The 23,243-nt window shown below is 40.5% G+C and overlaps 1 protein-coding gene across 2 annotated transcripts in view; it reads right to left on the reverse strand.

Annotated features, from left to right (window-relative positions):
- Positions 1-23,243, reverse strand: part of BCAT1 (branched chain amino acid transaminase 1) — a 106,854-nt gene that overhangs the window by 11,520 nt on the left and 72,091 nt on the right. For both annotated transcript variants that reach the window (XM_081249806.1, XM_081249805.1), the window contains 4 exons: positions 16,915-17,057; positions 10,863-10,948; positions 7,836-7,976; positions 3,885-3,959 (listed from right to left, as the gene is read on the reverse strand). In XM_081249806.1, the coding sequence (XP_081105932.1) occupies positions 3,885-3,959; positions 7,836-7,976; positions 10,863-10,948; positions 16,915-17,057 (445 nt within the window). The remainder of the gene's footprint in view (positions 1-3,884; positions 3,960-7,835; positions 7,977-10,862; positions 10,949-16,914; positions 17,058-23,243) is intronic.

A 23,243-nucleotide genomic window follows, 5' to 3' on the forward strand; every position in this document is an offset into this window, starting at 1 on the left:
TGGTAACTGGAATAGCAAAGAGCCATGGGAGAGAGCGGAAACGTGGGCAATGTGGCGATGTTCTCCAAGTTCAAGTTTGGTTTAGTATGCACACAGAAGTGTTTTTCTTTGTTGCATTAAAAAAAAAAAGAAGAAATAAAAACAGGACTTCCCTGGTGGCTCAGTGGTTAAGAATCTGCCTGCCAATGCAGGGGACACAGGTTCGAGCCCTGGTCCGGGAAGATCCCACATGCCGCGGAGCAACTAAGCCTGTCCACCACAACTACTGAGCCTGCGCTCTAGAGCCCGCGAGCCATAACTACTGAAACCCCCGCGCCTCGAGCCTGTGCTCCACAAGAAGAGAAGCCACCGCAATGAGAAGCCTGTACACCACAACGAAGAGTAGCCCCCGCTCGCAGCAACTAGGGAAAGCCCACGAGCAGCAACGAAGACCCAAAACAACCAAAAATAAACAAACAAACTTATTTAAAACAAAAACAAAAACAAAACAATCCTGTCATCTGAAATATCCCCCTCCTAAGAGGTATTTGTAGGGCAATCTAAGACCCAGGGAACTATGTGGATAATTAGCCAAATGGGATGAACACTCAACCTCAGAGATTCTTAACTTGTATACAGAAGTACACAAGTCAAATAAAAATCAGATCTGTGGTTAAGAAGGTATTTTCCCCCTAGGTCACACTGTAGGAACCTTGAGGTTTTTTGGTTGTTGTTGCTCTCTTCAATTCACCAGAGCACTTTGGAGGAAACATCACGTTTCCATGCAACGTCAAAGAGATCAAATGTAAAACACGATGCAATTCTACGCTTTTTCCTCAATAATTATACTTCAATTATTTTTCTTGGAGAGAAACAAACAATTTAGTAGCTTGGCTGACAGCACCAATTTGCCAGCTTGTAAGAGAGTAATTTCGAAACTGTAGGTTCCATGCCCATAGGCACAAACTAATTGAAGAAGAAGAAAGAGGTGGCCTTAGATTCCAAATGGATGGTCCTTTGTTACTTAACAATTTGGAGCAGATTTGGTGCTTCTGGTTTGTAGTTTAATTCAGAATCCTTGTATTATCTCATGTATCCCCTTGTTTCTTTGTTCAGTATGGAGCTCTGAACGTATCATTAGTTTTTAGTGTTACTACCATTTACACTTTACTACCTAGAGTATTAACTTCTTGGCCACAAGCACCAAGTTATATAGAGCATAAACACAGGTAAGAGGAAAATGGTCTATTTCTTCTCATTTCCTGCTTCATATATAACTTTTATTTTTAAACCTTTTGATATGGTCTCACATTTAAATTGAATAAATTTGTCTTTCGTCTATATCAGTGTGCTTTGACCTCTCGTTTTTCAGTCACTTTTTCCACTACTCTATCACCAGCACCTGGAACTGCCTCTGGTACACAGTCTGTGCTCAATACTATGTATCTGTTGAATAAATGAATCAAAAACATTCACTTCCCTCACCTACATTCCTGGCTTCTGTCATTTTTTTTTTTTTTGCGGTACGCAGGCCTCTCACTGTTGTGGCCTCTCCCGTTGCGGAGCACAGGCTCCGGATGCGCAGGCTCAGCGGCCATGGCTCACGGGCCCAGCCGCTCCGTGGCATGTGGGATCTTCCCGGACCGGGGCACGAACTTGTGTCCCCTACATCGGCAGGCGGACTTGCAACCACTGCGCCACCAGGGAAGCCCATGTAATCTTACTTTTAAGAATGCTCTTTCTGAGACCTCTTATAATGACTTTGCATCTCACCACAAAATTGTCTTTGGGCTTCCTTTACTCATACTTTAGGGTTCTGGGGCGTATATTTTGTCGCCATCTCAACGGGGATGACACACATGTCTGCTTTTGCCTTCCAAAGCTTCAGGATTACATCAGCTCAACACCTCTACTTAGCTTTTTCTTCTACTTCCTATTTAATAGAGTTTAATTTTTCTCTCGGCTTCTTTGACTACTTTTCCTTTTCTTTTAATATGTTACAACCAAATCCAGTAAGTTTAAATTTCCTTATTTCATAATTTCTAAGAAGTAATCTTGAAATCTGTTTTGTGTATTAACAAAAACTATAGACTATTGACTGAAACATGCTTTTCTGTACAATATGTTCAAGAAAATTCTCCAAAGTAATCTTTCCTTATTACTATAGCCACACTTCTTCTCCTCTTAAAAAATCTTTCAACTTCCGTTTTGGATAAAGGCTTTCAAAATCTAGCCAATTATATAATTTTTTGTTATGTTTATGTTTTTTATTTGAGCAAAACACTAATAACTTATCTACTTTCATCAGATTTACCCAGACAACTCTAAAAATAAAAATACATGAACCATCCATGCAGAAATTTTTATTAAATTTCTTCGAATTGGGCTTCCCTGGTGGCGCCGTGGTTGAGAATCCGCCTGCTGATGCAGGGGACATGGGTTCGTGCCCCAGTCCGGGAAGATCCCACATGCCAGAGCGGCTGGGCCCATAAGCCATGGCCACTGAGCCTGCACGTCCGGAGCCTGTGCTCCGCAACGGGAGAGGCCACAACAGTGAGAGGCCCGCGTACAGCAAAAAAAAAAAAAAAAAAAAAAATTCTTTGAATTACTTTGGATTGTTTCTATGTAGAAACCAACTCTGAATAAACTTTAAGTCTTCAATGTTAAGATATTCCTTTATTTAGCTTACAGAAAATTCCTATAGAACACTTCTATTGAAGAGTGTAAGACAGCTCATTGGTTCTAAAAGCACAATAATTCTTTTCTTTTAAGGCTATAAATTTTGCATAAAAGTTGATAAGTCTTCAAAAAATAGCATTTTCATCCAAAGTCCTCTGTAGGGAACTGCTGCTTTCCCAACCAACTTTACATTTTTGCTTACTTTTTAAGACCCCACACCATTTGATGTCACCCAATCTATCTAACTTTATTTCACATTTCAATATGAATCTCAGCTCCCTCGGGTATTTTCACTGACTGGCAACGATGGCATCTGGGCTCAGCAAACTGTAGAACAATATCTTTTATAGGTGACCCAGGTTTACCTGGTATATGATATGTCTACCTAGAAAGACGCTTAACTGCCCGATGACATTACCGTAGATTGTTGCTCAGAAAAAATAGGCAAAACAAAGTTAGCAGTATTAAAAAATAGGTGTGCACACTCTTTGACCTGATAATTACAATCCCAGGAATTTATCCTAAGGAAAAAATCAAGGATGCACTGTTTATAATAGTGAAAGAATTTCCAACGACTTAAATGTTCAATAATAAGATTTCTTTAAAAATTATGGTATATCAACATAGTGGAATTTAATTAAACTTTATATGTGGAATTTTAAAATTTATTGATACAAAAAAGCAAATGATTTATTAATTGAAAAAAAGCAGGTTAACAAAATTACGTACCATCCCACTGTTAGAAAAATATCTATCTAAAAATACATGAGTGCTTACAAAATACTGAAAGTTGAGATATCAAAAGTTAACAGTGATTTTATCTGTGATGTGATCACAGGTAATATTAGTTTTTTTCTGTGCTTTCTTCTACTTTAAAGTCTTTTCTTTTATAAGAAGTCTGTTATACTTTTCAAGAGATTTTTAAGTGTTATCAAAATTTATATACTTTTTAAAAATGTTAAGTAATTGAATCCCTGACTATATATATATATATATATTTATATATTTATATATATATATATATATATATATATATATATATTTTTTTTTTTAAACTGTGTATCTTTTTTCTCATTTCTGCTTTGCTCATGCCCACACATACTACTGGGAACATCTTCCTTAAATTTAATTTATTGACCTCAGATGGTAGCACTTACTCTCTTCTCTCCACTGAAGTATGATTTGGTTCTAGGCTTTGAATGAAAATTAAAAATAGAAGCCCTTACCTGAATATCAGTCAACTTGTCCAAGATGCGGCTTGCAAGCTTAGGCCCATTCTCCATAGTTGGGATGTGTATAGTCTATGAAAGAAAACCAGACACGAAATCATTTGAGGGTATTCATGTACACAGTAACAACAAGTGAGAAACTCAGCAATTTTACTGAAATAAGGAATGGCACTATGGTAACCTCATTATGGATGTGAGCTCCTTACGCCAAAGACTCTTTTCTATTCTGAATTTGAATAAAAATGAACTAGCCAGTGATAGGTTGTTCGTTTCCTACCAACTGATTTCAGGGCATAACTGGTTTATATGCCAGTCTTCAGGCTGATTTGAGGAACCAAAGAGAAGCAGGGGTACCTAGAATAGGGGCTAAACTTAAAGAACCCTACCTCTTCCAGCATCCTGAGAATCTATGAGGATGAATGATTAGCCTCCACAGCTAACCCTCTTGGCAGGGAATGAGACCTCAAAAGACAGTGTGTTGCAGGCTTCCCTGGTGGCGCAGTGGTTGAGAGTCCGCCTGCCGATGCAGGGGACACGGGTTCGTGCCCCGGTCCGGGAGGACCCCACATGCCGCGGAGCGGCTGGGCCCGTGAGCCATGGCCACTGAGCCTGCGCGTCCGGAGCCTGTGCTCCGCAACGGGAGAGGCCACAACAGTGAGAGGCCCGCATACCGCAAAAAAAAAAAAAAAAAAAAAAAAAAAAAAAAAACCCACAGTGTGCCGCAAATTAAAGCAAGTCATTTCAGGGACATAAATTGAAGCAAGTCCATGTCTTCACAAAACGGGCTGCCAAATCTGTCTGTTCTAAGCCAAACTTCCAGGGGCCACAAATTCCACGAAGTTGGACAGCATGGTTAAATTCAGGGCACAGAGATTTTATGTGCCCTAATTTATACTCTGAGTCATGCCCATTCATGCCTTGCTGGCTTGCAGGCTTTTGATAGTTTGATTTTAGTAGAGAGTCCATACTCTTACTTTTCTTACTATGCCCTTTAGGATAATAGGATAATTCGATGTACCTTTTGGCTCTGAATGGCTCCCTAAAACAAAACCATAAAAATGTGTTAAACTTTATTAACTTACTTCTAGAGGAGAAGTAATAATAGGACTTTAAAAATCTGACCTAATGACAACTTCAGTCCATTTAAAAAGTGGACTGATAATATATTACCTAGATACTACCATAGTAAAATGTGAAACAGTAGCTTTGTAATCAGGGTAAGCATTCATATATAATAGAATAATTCATCTCCCTTGAAAAATCAATCTGTAGATGGAATTATGTCAGGAGCCAAGTTTGAAAATCTCAAGCAATGAAGCAACCACCATTAAAATCAGCAGGAAAAAAAAATGAATCCACCCAGCTGAGGAAAAAATAATTATAATATTGAATTTAAAAACCAATAGAATAGAGATAAACCCATGCACATATGGTCACCTTATCTTTGATAAAGGTGGCAAGAACATACAATGGAGAAAAGACAGCCTCTTCAATAAGTGGTGCTGGGATAACCGGATAGCTACATGTGAAAGAATGAAATTAGAACACTCCCTAACACCATACACAAAATTAAACTCAAAATGGATTAAAGACCTAAATGTAAGTCCAGACACTATAAAACTCTTGGAGGAAAACACAGGCAGAACACTCTATGACATAAATCACAGCAAGATCCTTTTTGACCCACCTCCTAGAGAAATGGAAATAAAAACAAAAATAAACAAATGGGACCTAATGAAACTTCAAAGCTTTTGCACAGCAAAGGAAACCATAAAGAAGATGAAAAGACAACCTCAGAATGGGAGAAAATGTTTGCAAGTGAAGCAATTGACAAAGGATTAATCTCCAAAATATACAAGCAGCCCATGCAGCTCAACATCAAAAAGACAAAGAACGCAATCCAAAAATGGGCAGAAGACCTAAATAGACATTTCTCCAAAGAAGATATACAGATGGCCAACAAACACATGAAAGGATGCTCAACATCACTAATCACTAGAGAAATGCAAATCAAAACCACAGTGAGGTATCACCTCACACCAGTCAGAATGGCCATCATCAAAAATTCTAGAAACAGTAAATGCTGGAGAGGGTGTGGAGAAAAGGGAACCCTCTTGCACTGTTTGTGGGAATGTAAATTGATACATCCACTATGGAGAACAGTATGGAGGTTCCTTAAAGAACTAAAAATAGAACTACCATGCAATCCAGCAGTCCCACTACTGGGCATATACCCTGAGAAAACCATAATTCAAAAAGACACATTCACCCCAATATTCACTGAGACACTATTTACAATAGCCAGGACATGGGTGCAACCTAAGTGTCCATTGACAGATGAATGGATAAAGAAGATGTGGCACATATATACAATGGAACATTACTCAGCCATAAAAAAAAAACAAAACTGAGTTATTTGTAGTTAGGTGGATGGACCTAGAGTCTGTCCTACAGAGTGAAGTAAGTCAGAAAGAGAAAAACAAATACCATATGCTAACACATATATATGGAATCTTAAAAAAAAAAAAAAAAGGTCATGAAAAACCTAGGGGCAAGACGGGAATAAAGACGCAGACCTACTAGAGAATGGACTTGAGGACACGGGGAGGGGGAAGGGTAAGCTGGGACGAAGTGAGAGAGTGGCATGTAAAATAGATAGCTAGTGGGAAGCACTCGCATAGCACAGGGAGATCAGTTCGGTGCTTTGTGACCAGCTAGAAGGGTGGGATAGGGAGGGTGGGAGGGAGTCACAAGAGGGAAGAGATATGGGGATATGTGTATATGTATAATTGATTCACTTTGTTATAAAGCAGAAACTAACACACCATTGTAAAGCAATTATACTCCAATAAAAATGTCAAAAAAAAAAAAAAAGACCAATAGAAGGGACTTCCCTGGTGGCACACTGGTGAAGAATCCGCCTGCCAATGCAGGGGACACAGGTTCGAGCCCTGGTCGGGGAAGATCCCATGCCACGGAGCAGCTAAGCCCGTGCACCACAACTACTGAGCCTGTGCTCTAGAGCCCGTGAGCCACAGCTACTGAGCCCGCGTGCCACAACTACTGAAGCCCACGGGCCTAGAGCCCGAGCTCTGCAACAAGAGAAGCCACTGCAATGAGAACCCACTCACCGCAGAAAGAGAAAGCACATGCGCAGCAGTGAAGACGCAATGCAGCCAAAAACCAAAACAAAACAAACAAAAACCCAATAGAATTTGTATTTATTATGAGTAATTTAAGCCAATTCACATTATAAAAGTAATGCCGACATGCCTCTGAATTATGAAGTTCGATGACGATGTTAATCGTAAGTATTGGACCTGTGCTGTAAAGAGGAAAGTAAAAAAACTAACAAGAAAATGGATGTACAGCACATATAAACAAGATTAATTTACTAGGAGGAAATTTCTTCTAACTAAATGCTTGAATTCCTTCTGAAAGATTTTAGTAAATGCATCAGGTTTGCCAAATGAAAATTTTTTATGAAGTGGTCTAATTAATAATGATGATGACGATGATGAAAAATGTAGGAGTTGATCATTCAAATGAGTTTTCTTTAGTAATTTGCTATTCCTACTCCAGTAGTTTAGAAGTACTTTTGGAAACCAGAGACTGAAATTTCACTTACTTGTAAAACCTTCCTTAGTGAGATGATAGAAAGAAATGAGTGTAAGTCTATTGGTACATCTCCAATTCCTACACTGATGTAAGGCAGGTATGATAATGAAGGACAAAACTGTTGGAGCTTACGGGAAACCACTGGAAAGATGAGTAAGTCATTGGCTAACACAAGTTCATCGGGACAAACTGCCACAGTTAACAGAACGCTAAGTTATTTAAAAAATCCTTTGCATCCTGGGTCCAACTAGCACTCTGTCCACATATTTAAAGAATTAAATTACAGGCAAATGTTTGAAAATGATAGGAAGTGAAGAAACAGTGTCTTACCTCACCCTTGTAGAGTATATTCGAAACTGGGCAAACAACACAGGCGGTACCAGAACCAAACATCTCCCTCACGCGGTTCTCCTCCACGGCTGTGTTCAGGTCGTCCATGGTGAGGTACCTCTCTGACACCTTAAATTCTCCCTGTTTGGAATAGAAATAACAATAAATATATTTTTAAGGAAAAGGCATACAAAAAAATGCCCGGTGGTATGGACCATTCTACTTTACATTCTGACTGAACTCAGATAATGTCAGATAATTGTCCTTAGAGGCAAAGCTGGAGAGATCGACACCATCTTATTGAGAAACACACTGAGATGCTAAGCAACCTACTCCAAGGTCACAGCATCTTTAAATGAGATGATCAGAATATAAAATATAAGATCAGCATGATACAGTACATGGTATGTTTTAATACATGCCTGCTTTTCTGCCTTTTATTTGTTATCATGGCCAAAGTCTCACAAGTTGGTGCACCCCAAGTGCTACTTAATGTGTATTCTAAACCCTATTTATCATAAGAGAAAATATATTATTATCTAATATTAATAATTATAGCCACCATTTATCGAGCATCCACCACACGCCACGTTCTCTAATTTTTAAGGTGGGTATTATCATCCCCATTTTACAGATGAGGAAATTAAAGTTCAAGGAGGCTGAGTGACACCCTGAAGGCCACGCAGCTAGTAAATGGCAGAAACTGGATTTGAACTCAGGTCTGATAATGACTGGCTCCAAATTTGGTCCTCTTTCTGCTGTTTCTTTTATGGACTAGAAACAGAGACTGAATTTAAATATCTGAAACATTTCATTACTTTCAAACATAGTGTATTTGGACTTTATTTGAGAAGTTACACTGTATATTTTTTCTTCCTAAATTCACTGATTCAGTCGACTTCACAGCAGCAATCCTCTTCCTTCTCTCTGATGCTGTATTAGGTTGAGTTTAATCATAGAATTACAGGTACACCCGCTCATCGACTTCAGCTGAAGTATTTATTTGCTCAAGGATAGGAAGTGGAAAAAAAAATCTGATGCTTTTAAGCTATGTTTAAACTATCTGTTTAATACTCATTCTTTAATCTGTCTAACTCTCATTCTCCTATGTTAGTGATTAAAGTTCAAAGCTTGTCAGGAGGCGATTTGAATTAAGGGCAACAAAGAACGAATACATTTTTTAAAAATAAGATGAGAGTATTTTTTAAAATCTACAAATCCACAATAGATAAAAATGGAAATCACAGCCCTTGGCAAGATTCAAAACATTAGAAGAAGAATGCATCATGCTGTAAGTATATTTGGAAGGGTAGGGAAATATGCCTGCTACAGAAATATGGCTTTTTGTAAGTTTCAACCTGTCTCAGTCGGCAATTGCAATTAAGTTGTACAAAGGCAAATAAATAAATAAATACATTCCAGAAAATCAGCCAAGTGAGAACAAGCTGATTTCTGCGTTGTGGAAAAGAAAAGGAAAGAAAAGGAAAAAAACTCTTGTACATCAACAGAGTTCTTTTTACTCTGCTCGCCCTCACTTATTTTTGGACAATTTCCCCTACCTGGCAGATAGTGGTAACCCCCCGCATGCCTCCTGGCATTTGTGTCTCACAGTTTTAAAACTAAACGAGAGCTAAGGAGTCAGGAAGAAACTTCCTCCATAATAACCTGTGTTTCATGCTAGCAAATCCCCAGCGTGGGGGAATTTCCACCCGGAACTTCTCATCAAACCTTCTGTACTTGGTTGACTTTTCTCTTTAATAAAACAAAAATTACTGAGCTTGGAAAAGACATCTTTCCAACTGAAAACACAATTAGGACGGGGCAAGCTGTTTGAAATTATACCAACAGTTTGTAAATGTCATGCCCAATGCGCCAGCCAGCATGTGGCAGTTGGGTCTTGTCTACTTCAGGGTTTTGTAGACTTATTTATAGCACATTTTCTCCATTTCCAAAGCCTTCTCCAGAGAAACGGTACTCTCGTAGATGTGTGTGTTTCTAAACATTTGTCCTATTAGCACTGTTTCACCACAGTCTGCTCAAAGCCTTTTCTTGTCCCTTGGAGACCATTTCAATACATGGGTCAAAAGTCCCATCCAGGAACCTCTGCCAGATTAATCAACTCATTCAGTATTCATCTTGAATATGCTAAGTCATTTCCAATACCGAATGGTTGAACACACGTGCCTGTGTCACTTGAATCAGAAAGGCTACTGAAAACAACTTTACATTGGCTTGAATGCTTGGATTTTAAAATAAGCATGTGGGCTTCCCTGGTGGCGCAGTGGTTGAGAGTCTGCCTGCCAATGCAGGGGACGCGGGTTCGTGCCCCGGTCCGGGAGGATCCCACATGCCGCGGAGCGGCTGGGCCCGTGAGCCGTGGCCGCTGAGCCTGCGCGTCCGGAGCCTGTGCTCCGCAACGGGAGAGGCCACAACAGTGAGAGGCCCACATACCGCAAAAAAAAAATAAAAATAAATAAATAAATTAAATAAATAAAATAAGCATGTATGTGAATTTGGGAGGACAGGGGGCAGGAAGGAGGGAGAAAGAAGGCAGCGAAACTAATACTGTCATGTTAGTAAGAATTTATATGTCAGTAAAATTCTTTAACTTCTAGCACGGTTACACTGGAATAAACAGAGGAAGGGAAGGACTACGTACCACTGCCATTTGGAAACAACACACTCAGACTTGAAAAGTTAAAGGCTGGCGAAAAGGAAGCCCTCGGAGGATAAACCAGATGAGTCGGTAGGAGACACCTGGTACAAAGCTTGAGACTAGTACTAGAATACTTCTTCACCAGGATGACCTGCTAAACTAGTTTCTGCCTGCCCTCTCTACAAACAATACTTACTTGATAGTCTCACCAAGATAGTCCTTCTAGAAGAGTTCTTTTCACTCAAGTTAAGATTTAAAGATTAGACAGCATTGGTTGAAACTACAGGATATTATTTCAACACTAAGCTGGACTGATTTTGATTACTTTTTGTTCCATGCTTATAAAAGTGGTTCATGTCAAAGGCACCCACCCACTCGTGTGCCAGGTCCAGGATGCTCTGCCTTGTGACTCCTGGAAGAATGATGCCATCTAGCGGAGGAGTTGCCAGTTCTTCCTCTGTCAATTAGAAATTGGAATAGTTTCAAACTTTATTAGCCATGCCTTTTATCAACAGCCATTAAAAAAAAAGTTTCTTGAAATTTTGCTGGTAATAAACATGAAAAGGAGGTCACTGTTCTGCATTGTCAAATTTTCCAAATCAACTCATACTTCAGGTAGATCCTTGTTTAAAAAAAAAAGGAACAAGAAAGGAAATCAGTCATCCTACCATCTTCAATTTATCCTTAACCTGTGAAAAATGAGATGGCTTCTCACTAACAAACAGTAAGATTTATAAAATACTCTTAAGAGGAACATTCCAAAGTCAAAATTTACCTCAGTGGATTAAAGCTGGTTAGTAATTAGGATAATGTAGATAGACCCTTACTCAGAAACACTGGGCATTAGCAAACCTTCTATGAATACTGTGGAGAAACCCAGCCCTAAGAGGTGTGCGTGCCCACTCAGGCCATCACTGCTCCCACACTGGCCTTTGACAAGTCTATCCAGAGTGATTTTCAAGCCTGGTGAAGTATCCACATCAAATATGGAGATGTTGACTTCACCCTCTGAGATTCAGATGTAATGGGCTCAGAGTGGGCTCAGGCATGTATATGGCTAACAAAGAAATAATAAAGAAAGAAGGGGCTTCCCTGGTGGTACAGTGGTTAAGAATCCGCCTGCCAACGTAGGGGACACAGGTTCGAGCCCTGGTCTGGGAAGATCCCACATGCCGCAGAGCAACTAAGCCCGTGAGCCACAACTACTGAGCCTGCGCTCTAGAGCCTGCAAGTCACAACTACTGAGCCCGCAAGTCTAGAGCCCGTGCTCCGCAACAAGAGAAGCCACGGCAATGAGAAACCTGCGCGCCGCAACAAAGAGTAGCCCCCGCTCACCGCAACTAGAGAAAGCCTGCATGCAGCAATGAAGACCCAATGCAGCCAGAAATAAATAAATAAAATAAATTTTTTAAAAAAGAAGGAAAAAAAGAAATCCAAAAAAACCAAAATAACACTCCACGGGTGACTCACAGACCCAAGGCCCAGACACTGGTCTACTCTAGAATGACCGCAGACACTCCCAACCGTGGCGAGGGCTGACATTATGACCTGTCTGCAGGAGTCAGTGTGGTCCGCCAGCCACAAAGCCTCCTTACAGAAGGATGCCTCCGGTACTCAACATCCACCCTCCTCCTCACCTCTGGCACCCAGGAAGCTGAATCTAGTGAGAAATTCAAACCTTCAACATCACTTTATATACATGTTGAGCCTTGTAACAGCTGATGGGCTGCCCATCATGTGTCTGCAGAGGAATTCACAAGGGATGCTGGAAAGGATCACTGGGTAGCTAAAGCAGTGTAGAAATCAGTCTTTGAGCTCCAAAGCCATTCGATGCAGGCAAAAAAGACTTTAGAAATCACCTAGTGCAATCCTTATTTTATAAAAGGATAAACTGAGGCCCTAAAAACATAAGTGACTTGCCAAGGTTGGTGACACCGGGGGACAGTCAGGACCAGAGCCTAAGTCTCCCAACACTGTGGCCACCGCCCTTTCTTTCGTAAACTGTGGTCTGGGCTCACCCACTCCACTGTGGCCACATCAGACATCCTCGACGACCCAGCTCTCTGGAAGACCAGAACTCTTATGTTCATTCCTGTGTCCCCTCAGCAATGTGCCTAGCCCTGAGTGGTATGTAATAAATGTTTTTGAAAAAGAAAATAAATGAATAATCCTTTTTTGCTAGGATACAGCAGTATGATTTCTTTGAATTTTATTTCTAAAAATTATCTGCTGAAAATCACTTCTCAAAAGAAGAAGATTTGTTCTTGGCAATGTTCTTAGGGCTACTTTTTGTCTTGTTTAGAAGTGTTTGTCTCAAAATAAACATGTGTTTTGCAATAGCAAGCTAGCTGGATATATAAATGTATAGATCTATATGTGTGTACACGTATACATACACACGGCACACATATAGACAAACGCTTCTAGTGTTCCCAAACGGGACCTTTCCTATTACTTGCTGAGCTCTAAGACGGCATAAAGTTAAATGAAAACAGCAGCCCCTCATGTGCAAATGCAGTTTTGTGAAATATATTTAACACCCAAAACTGTAACCACTAGCCTGAGGTCAAGGAACAGAACATCTGCTTCTCTGGTTGCCAGACAGAGATGATGACATGACAACATTTGGGTGAGAAATATTCATTTTCCTCTGCAACCACAAACATGCTTACAAGAGCCAAAACGGGCTCCAGATTGCTCAACAGGAGGAAAAGAGAGCCTACAAATGAAGCTTGTTCTTGACAGACAAATCATTTTGGGGAGATGAAGGATTTAGAAGCAATAACAGCGGGATTCATCTGTGACTTCCCAAATTCAAGCACTAATGGGAACCAGGAATACCCCAAACACCATCAGCACAATTCTTCATTCGTTCAACAATATGTACTGAGTGTCTATCAGGATCAGTGCCGTTGGCTGTTCTAAGCACTAGGGATACAGCAGTGAACCAAACCGATGTAACTCCTTGCTTACTTCCTAACAAGCAGAGGCAAACAATTATATTAGATTGTATGTCAGATGATGGAGGCAGAAAAGGGGGAAGGCGATGGGGAGTGCTGGGGGAGAGAGTTTAAGATTTGTATTAAGGTATCCAGGGAAAGCCTTACTGAGAATGGGGTATGCGGCAAAGACCTGAAGGAGGGGGCGAGCAGCCATGCAGGAAGAGTACTCCAAGCAGAGGCGGCGTAAATGCCTCCCAGACCAACTGTGAACTCAACCACAACAACTGAGTCTTACTCTCAAGGTAGCTCCAGTGTCTGGTACAAGATAGAACTGTTTTCTCAACAGTGAATAGCAAGTGTGTGTGTTAAATTACTCATCAACGGAATAAAAAAGGAGAATATGGGGCCGTGCGATCTGACAACCAGGGCTGCTGTTACTGGAATCAAAACCCACATGAATAGATAACCAACAAGGACCTACTACTGTATAGCACAAGGAACTATACTCAGTGTTCTGTAATAACCTATAAGGGGAAAGAATCTGAAAAAGAATATATATATATATATATATATATATATACATACACACACACATATATATATGTATATATAACTGAATCACTTTGTTGTACACCTGAAACTAACATAAATCAGCTATACTTCAATTTAAAAACAAAAATAAGAGCTCGAGGCTTTTCAGGGCATGAGCCACCTCATCTCCTTGCATGGCCCTGCAATAAACCTTTCTCTGCTCCAAAAACAAAAACAAAGACAAACAAAACAAAAAACCACATGAGTTTCAGGCCAAGTGCCACAAAATAGTGCACAGCCCTGTGGCAGCCACCTTGTCCCAAAGGAGCAGTGAGACTGGGTGCTCATGGGAAGAACTCTGCTTTTGGTAAAGTTGGGGAAGGGGGGAGGAAAATCAATATTTTTCTGATTTTCAACACGTTATTCTTTGTATTTTCCTAAAGCCACGTGGTATAAATCAAAGTTACGGGAGTTGCTTTAATGTCTTTTTTTTTTTTTAAGCCCAAAGGTTGTTCCTGACATTCTACTTACTTCTCTCAGAGTACTGTTCAAACATTGATTCCATGTCCTTTCTCCTTCCTTCAAATTTTATCTGATCTGGCAGGTGAACAGCCTCAAATTGAAGGAGGATCTTCACATTAAAACTAACGTTATCTCAGGCAACCATAACCTGAAGAGTAACTCTTAAGGTCTTGCCAGAGAGAAATTCATTCATTTCTCTTCTGACTTTTAAAAGCCATGGTGGAAGTGGTTCATGATTACTGTTTGCATAAGGGGTCATTTTTCACCAGGACAGTTTCTGGTGTTTCTGGTTAAATCATGTAGCTCGGATTCAGACTGTGCTTAAATCCTGACATCTCCCATCCATAAATAAGGATGGTGCCACTTCTGTATGATGTAACTGGTTTTGTTTGGGGTTGTGTGGGTTTTCTGGGGGATGGGGATGGCAGTGGGCAAGTGGAAAGAATGAGTTGAATCAGTTTATTATCTCCTAAGTAACACTGCCTGTCCAACACTGGCTGTCCACTTTCAAGCACGACTTTTTTTTTTTTTTTTTTTGCGGCACGCGGGCCTCTCACTGCTTTGGCCTCTCCTGTTGCGGAGCACAGGCTCCAGATGCGCAGGCTCAGCGGCCATGGCTCACGGGCCCAGCCGCTCCGCAGCATGTGGGATCTTCCCGGACCGGGGCACGAACCCGTGTCCCCTGCATCGGCAGGCAGACTCTCAACCACTGTGCCACCAGGGAAGTCCCCAAAGCACGGCTTTTGATACAGGTCATATGAAATAACTCAAATTTAGAAATCACAAATATTCCAATACAAATTTTGTTTTTCAAGAGTGTCAAGTACAAACAGCAGGTATGGAAGAACGAGCATGATCTATACCTGGCTTTTCATATGCTAAGGATTACCAATGGTCAACCCCAGGACACGGTGTACTCACTACACCTTCTGTTTATTCTAACTCTGACTGAAATATAAGGCTCATCTTATAACTCTCTGCAAGTAATGCTCAAATTAGCTCTGAAGTCAGCCACATTTGAATCACCATTTTCCTCTATTTGTAGCCAAATAACAAAAGAGCAATAGAGGCTACTATAGCTGCTTTAAAATTAAAATTTCATTTACAATTTTAATTAAAACCAATCCCGAGACTTCACAAGTATTTAGAAACTTACCATTTTACATTTCTAGTCTCAGCACTCAGTACTGTGAAATGAGCAGCCTAAGAATGTAAACAGGCCTAAAAATGTTTTTAAATTTTTTGACTTTTAAAATTCTAATGAAAATAAATGCATATATGTGTATTTTTCCCTCCATTATTAGGAAAAATACCATTTAATCTAATACCATAGACTTTGCCAAAACATCACCGAACTGCGGTGGTCTCTGCCAACTAATTAAAAAAAAATTGCAAAGAGGGATAAAGTGAGCATTCAGGATATTAAAGGTAACAAAGAAGTACTGATTTTTATAGCAGACATATATTAATAGTCTTGAATGAACCAGAATCTAAAAACAATACCCAAATAGACTGATCTGTCCTTAAAAACAGTGTTCTTCATTCAAATTGAGCTCCAGAGTAAATCTGGAAGGCTTCTAATGTATTGTCAAAATATGCAGAAAGGGCAATGACTGTTAAATGAATTACAACAAGAGAGTACACTCAATTTTGTATCAGTAGAAAGAGTAGACTGTGTTTATTACTACAGCATTTTATACATAATATATGGTAAATAACCACTGAATTGATCTGAGACCCATCTCCAAATTCAAGGGATTTCAGATAGGAAAAATGATAAGATGGTAAAGGGGATAATGCAGCATATCTTCAAATTGTGGGGATTTAAATTCCTTCAGTTGGGACTTCCCTGGTGGCGCAGTGTTTAAGAATCTGCCTGCAAATGCAGGGGACACGGGTTCGAGCCCTGGTCCAGGAAGACCCCACATGCCACGGAGCAACTAAGCCCGTGTGCCACAACTACTGAGCCTGTGCTCTAGAGCCCGCGAGCCACAGCTACTGAGCCCGCGAGCCACAGCTACTGAGCCCACGTGCCACAACTGCTGAGGCCCGCATGCCTAGAGCCTGTGCTCTGCAGCAGGATAAGCCACCGCAATGAGAGGCCCGTGCACCGCAACTACAGAAAGCCCGCACGCAGCAACAAAGACCCAATGCAGCCACAAATAAATAAATAAATAAATAAATAAGTTCCTTCAGTTGACATCTCAGTAGTAAGTACATCTAAAGCCAAAAAACAAAAACAAAACTCAAAATCTTTATAAATGCTGTAAACTTAAACTCATGTTTACTTGGACAGCAAAAGCACAGAATTTCTTAGATTTTGCAAGCATGCTACTTATTCTCTTGTTCTAAGGTTCTAGTTCTTTTCTTTCCAGTCCCACTGAAAATGACTACAAAAGAGCCAAGAGCTGAAATCTGAGTGGATTACCTCCATCTTCATTTATCCAGTAAAGAAAAAGATTCATTGTTCCAACTTCAGTTATCTGATTATCCTCTCCATAGAGCCACAGAACCTGCTGACATGCGTTATCCATTGCTTCACATTGGGCAAAGAGAGATGAGCCATAATTCCTTTTAAGAAAGAGGAAACATACTGATTATGACTATACTTCAGCCCCTACCTCCCAGTAAGTCTTTAATTCACGTGTGGATGTAGTCAATGTACTATGTTTTTAATAATATATACTCTCTAGTTAACTGCATAATATTAAAGGAAACCCATTAGAGAACCTAAATGGTCTAATTACACTCATTTGAGAAAGAGACAGCAAAGAAAAATCATGGAAATCTAACTTGAAAAGTTAGAACACAGGTAAATAGACAAGTTAACAGTTAAAAACTTATTGAGTATTTTTTTCACATACCAATCAATTTTACATTTCATTTAAACCCCACACCAACACTGTGAGTTGGTCACGATCATTATTTCCAAGGTTCAGATGAGAAACTGAGGCTTAGAGAAGTAACTACTATCAAGTTACAGCTATTAATTAGCAGAACACCAACCCTGTGCTCTGAGACCTTTCAGTATAACCAAGAAACGCCTAATGTCCAATGCCTAAATTCCCTAAAAGGTGAGACAAGATGTTAAAAATCCTGATTTTAACCAAAAGTATTCCAAAAGCTTATTTTTCTCAGCCAGCACTATTCACCTTGGATTACTCAAAATCAAAGGAACATGGCATATCTTCCTGGAATGACAATGTAGTTTAGTAGTTTATTCATTCATTCATTCATTTGTTACCTGACTCCTAGGAGAAGTTTCAGTAAACTTGTTAGGGGAACACTTTCCTCTGTGAATCAGAGTGTAAGATACAATTGACATTTAACACACACACACACACACACACACACACACACACACACACACGGCCCGTGGAGAATAAACTCAAACTACAGAGATAAGAAATTTAAATATCTTGGAATTGACTTTTTTTAAGAAGATATATTTTCACAAATGGTCTATCATTTGGAAGGAGAACTGAATTCGAAACTAAACAGAAATATTAATGTTCTTTATACCTTAAAATTTCATTTGGAGGGTGGGAAGGAGGGAGATGCAAGAGGGAAGAGATATGGGAACATATGTATATGTATAACTGATTCACTTTGTTATAAAGCAGAAACTAACACACCATTGTAAAGCAATTATACTCCAATAAAGATGTTAAAAAAAATTTCATTTGGCAAGGGTAGATTCATTCATAACGATGCCTAGCTCTACTGTCCTCATTAATGGGTTCTCCAATTTTATGCTGCTTTAGGAGAAAAGGAAGTAATATTTTAAATTTATCTTTTATTAAACTTAAATGGGAAAATTATGGATTATAATACAAAATATGAATCAATGTTTTAGATAAAACATGAGAGTCCTCAAATAAATGTGATGCTTGCTTGCCTTTCTATGCCCCTGGTTATATAATTCACTTTCCTTGGCTTTCAGAGGATATTAGCAAACAAGTTTGAGAAGCATTGCCATATGACAATCAGGCCTAGGAAATAAACCCTAGGCCCACCTCGGACTATGAGCCCCCAGAAGTACACAGAAATAATCAAACATATAACAATAACTGCTACAAAGCATTAATGGTACCTTCTACAAAATACCCACCTAGGCCTTTTAATGATCTCTTTTACACCTGGGCAAGATTAAAAACTATAGTATTGTCTAAGTCAAAGTGTAAGGTAAGCACAAAAGCCATATATCATAGTGACTACGTGCCATTCTCATCTGCACGCGTACTCTTCCCACTATATTCTCTTTGGCTCTTCCCACGGAGCCAAGTCATTCTGCTTGGGTTGACAATCATAGCATCTTGTCCTGCCACAACTGAACAAAAGGGTGGGCAAGTAACTAAGCTGCTCGTAAGTTCTTCTTTGAGTTCATTCACTCATTCATTTTAATGTTTGAAGCCTGAAAGATGTATTTTCTCCCTTTGAGAGTAGTGGCAGCTTGTGTGCTATGAAGTAAGCCTGGGTCTACTGTGTCCATAATCACCAGCCTTCAAAGGAGAAGGCATCTGAAGTAGGAGAGCCCTAAGCTAGCACATAGCCAGAAGCTATGACAAGAAACGGAGGTAGGGTGGAAGCAGAGGGAAAGGGAGGGAAGAGGGATTTAGGAGGAAGCAGTATGGGCAGGATGCAGGCAAGGGCAGAAGAAACCTGGCAACAATGATTTGAGTTCCTATTAGAACACAGCTACCATCCCACTTACATGAGCCAATCAATCCCTTCTCTGCTTGAGCTGGTTTTCTGACTTGTAACTCAAAGACTATTGACTAATAACTAAACTATTCTAGAAAGCTATGGGAAACAGGCATCATACTATAGGGCTATTGCAATCTGGGGCATGAAGGGGTTTACTCAACACAAGATGTTAAGATTCCTTTAAAAGACCCTCAATATGGGGCTTCCCTGGTGGCACAGTGGTTGAGAGTCCACCTGCCAATGCAGGGGACACGTATTTGATCCCTGGTCTGGGAAGATCCCACATGCTATGGGGCAACTAAGCCCGTGCACCACAACTACTGAGCCTGAGCCACAACTACTGAAGCCCGTGCGCTCTGGGGACCGCATGCTGCAACTACTGGGCCCGCCTGCTGCAACTACTGAAGCCCGTGCACCTAGAGCCCATGCTCTGCAATAAGAGAAGCCACCGCACCACAATGAGGAGTAGCCCCCGCTTCCCGCAGCTAGAGAAAGCCCGCGTACAGCAATGAAGACCCAGGCAACCCAAAAAAAATTCCCTCAGGTGTAAACTGTATTATTAATGGCCACAGGGTAATTGATACCTTGGTAATATATTTGGGTTTCCTCCAATGTGCTGCCAATATTCAGAAGAGAAGCACATGTTCTTGGAGGAAAGAGAAAAATGAAAAAGTGGGAAAACTGTTTACGTGGAAAAAATTTTAATATAAGTTTAAATAGAATCTGGGAGATGGAAATATTAAATACAACCTTCCCAAAGAGTAAACTCTATTGTGTGAAATCCAACTGATTGCTCTTAAGATAAAGAGAGTCCTGGAGATGAAACAAGAAGGAGAGCCTTACAATAGAAACTATTGTCTGTTGAGAGGGTACCACCTACCAGGCAGGGTACTAAGTACTTAACCCCATTATTTCAATGAATTGTCTCAACACAACCCTAGACCTTATTATACTTTTGAGGACCTGAAGGAAGAGAGGACTTAACTGTACAAGATTACGCAGATGTGTGACGTGTATGACTATGTATGTGTATGACTCTCAGATATCTGATTCCCAAGTCCACTCTGGTACTGCTTGGTTCTAACACCACACTTGCTGAGAGCTCCCTATATGCCAGCCAGGGTCCTATGCACTTTATATCATCTCGCTTCATCCTCACAGGTAAAGTGGGCATTATTACCCTGACTTTATAAATGAGGAAACTGAGGCTTAGACAAGTAACATACCCAAGGAGTTAGGCTTTTGAGCCAGGTCCTTCTGACTTCAAAGCTTGCACTCAAATGCAGAATGAGAATATAAGGAAAAAAGGAGGAAAATTAAGATGGAGAGAGGGAGAGGCCTGAATGAGTCCAAATTAACTAAGAAATTGCCTGGGAATTAAGATGTTCCTCTGATGAAAGACTGACTTCTAGCTCAGTGCTTCTCAAGATTAGCTGCACAATAAAAATAATCCTGGGCTTTTCTGGTGGTGCAGTGGTTGAGAGTCCATCTGCCGATGCAGGGGACACGGGCTCGTGCCCCCGTCCAGGAAGATCCCACATTCCACGGAGCGGCTGGGCCCATGAGCCATGGCCACTGAGCCTGCGCATCCGGAGCCTGTGCTCCACAACGGGAGAGGCCACAACAGTGAGAGGCCCGCGTACCGCAAAAAAAAAAAAAAAAAATAATAATAATAATAATAATCCTGATGCTCAGGCTATCTGCCAGACCAACTAAACTAGAATCTCTAACAGGGGGACCCAGACATCACTCAGTGGCAAAAGCTCCTCCAGGTGACTTCAATTTGCACCCACAGGTGAGAACCACTGTGCTAGAACTCTCCTTCAACCGTGTGCCACTGTTACTTTTCTCACTAAAGTACACTTAGAAATAAAAGGATATTATCTCTGATGGCTTCAAAACAGTGAAATAATCTTAGAATTAAATAAATAAATAAATATATATATATATATATATATATATATATATATATATATATATATATATATATATATATATTCTCCTCTCCCTTCCTCCGATTCACTGAGATAGAAAGCAGAAAGTTCTGGGCTTATGAAAATCAATAGCTAGTGAATAAATACTAATTGATTTTTTTAAAAAAGCTTAGAAAGTAACTATTAAATTAATTATGTTTAGAAAAGAGCAATAATACACACATCTAAGGTTCCTGACAAAAGTCTTTGTCAACTAAACTGGATGATGGTAAATGCAAAATCCTTTGTTCCCCTTGGACTCCTCCAGGTGGGAAGGACAGGAGGTGAGAGCTTTGGAACTTCTTGGAAACCACAGGCGTGTGTGGGACAAGTCCACTCTGGTTCCTGCCTGCCCTCTTGCCATTCTTCCTTTTACTTATGAGCTCTAGTACTCTCTCCTCTAAGAGATTTCAAGTCAACTTCCACTGATCCTGGTCCAACTGAGCTTAACTATTAATTTATTTTATAACTGACTTTATTTTTTAGAGCAGTTTCAGGTTTACAGAAAGACTGAGCCAAAAATAGAGCTCCTATATACCCTTACTCCCCAACTTCAGTTTCCCCGCCAATATCAATACACTAGGTGTACATAGTAACACTGGGGATCACTCCTTGTGTCGTACAGAAAGTTTGTTTGTTTATTTGTTTTTTTGGCCGAGCTTCGTGTTATGTGGGATCCCAGTTCCCCGACCAAGGATTGAACCCGTGCCCCCAGCACTGGAAGCACGGAGTCTCAACCACTGGACTGCCAGGGAAGTCCCAGAAAGTATTAATTTTTAATTGCCCTATAGTGATCATATATTCTGTGAGACTGCATTATATCTTCTTTATAACAAATAACAATCTGCCTAGACACCAAACTAAAGATTTCCCTCCAATTTCTGTGTTCCCATGTTAACTTTTCCCTAAGCAGGTAGGGGGAGCTAGAGAGCAAGGTTTAAAGAAGAAAAACTTTTACGTTATTATCTCTTCATCAAGATGGTTGCTTTACTGCACTCTAAGAGAAGTTTTAATAGAGTAATACAGATGGTATGCAGTGGTGCATATGCATACGCTCTGTGAAGAAGTCTGAACAAGTAAAAAAGACATCAAGAGAGAAAACAACAGTAGTTTTGGACCTGGCTAGCCTAGGACATAGTCAGGAAGGAGTGCTCTAGCGCAGAAGGAAAAAAGTGACTTCTTTAGTTTAATGGACTCCGACAGGGTTTCTCTAACCCCGTGAGGGAATGCAGTTATGAGGGAATACCAACAGGGATGACAGGACATAGAATTTTGTCAACATGCTTATTTTCTTGGTAGAAAAGAAGGAAATAAAGTCTATGGAGGGGTCAAAGGCAGCTGTCAATGTCTCTCTGGCATCCCAGCAGCACATCCTTCAATTCTGCCAGGGCTCCATGAATCGACATTTTGTAACAGGGCCCAGAAGACGGTCACTGAGTCACCTTGCGGGCCTGCTGCTGCCCTGGGTGTGTGATACACACAAAGGAAGAGCCATGCTGGTTAATCCAGCAATTCTTGTTCACCCATCAGGGCATTCCCGATTCACGGCCAAGTCCACTCCTGAAACTGTCTAACACTTGCAAATGCTCTTTTATTTCCAGCCAGCTACATATGGCCTATGCGACTGGCCTGACCAAGCCAAAGCAGGGCTATCCCTCAGCCAGCTGGCAGCAGGTATGTCTACAATCTGTGGCAATAAAGACAGCACTTCAGTGAAGCAGGCATCTTCCCCAGACAGGACTCCTTGGAGCCAGCTGGGAGCTTGGGCCCCAGCACCAGATGCTTTTGAAGGCCAACTTTCAGCCTGCGGCCAGGGACCAGCATCCAGGGGTAGTTCGTTCAAAGCACTGCGTTTATTCCTGGTTTAGTGACTTTAGCTCTTGCCTATATAAAACAGTCAATGTTTCTCCCTTACGAGGGGGCCACCGAGGTTATCCTTTAAACAACTAGCACATTCAAAACACTGAAAACTAAACACAGAATAAAAATGAGCATTACAGTGTCAATCCTAATATATGTACTTGTACTGAAGTGAAATGGCAATAATTAAATGGTCATGAGGGACTCTTTCCTTTAG

The sequence above is a fragment of the Mesoplodon bidens genome (assembly GCF_964165515.1).
Source record: "Mesoplodon bidens genome assembly, chromosome: 11".
NCBI classification, from domain to species: Eukaryota; Metazoa; Chordata; class Mammalia; order Artiodactyla; family Ziphiidae; genus Mesoplodon; species Mesoplodon bidens.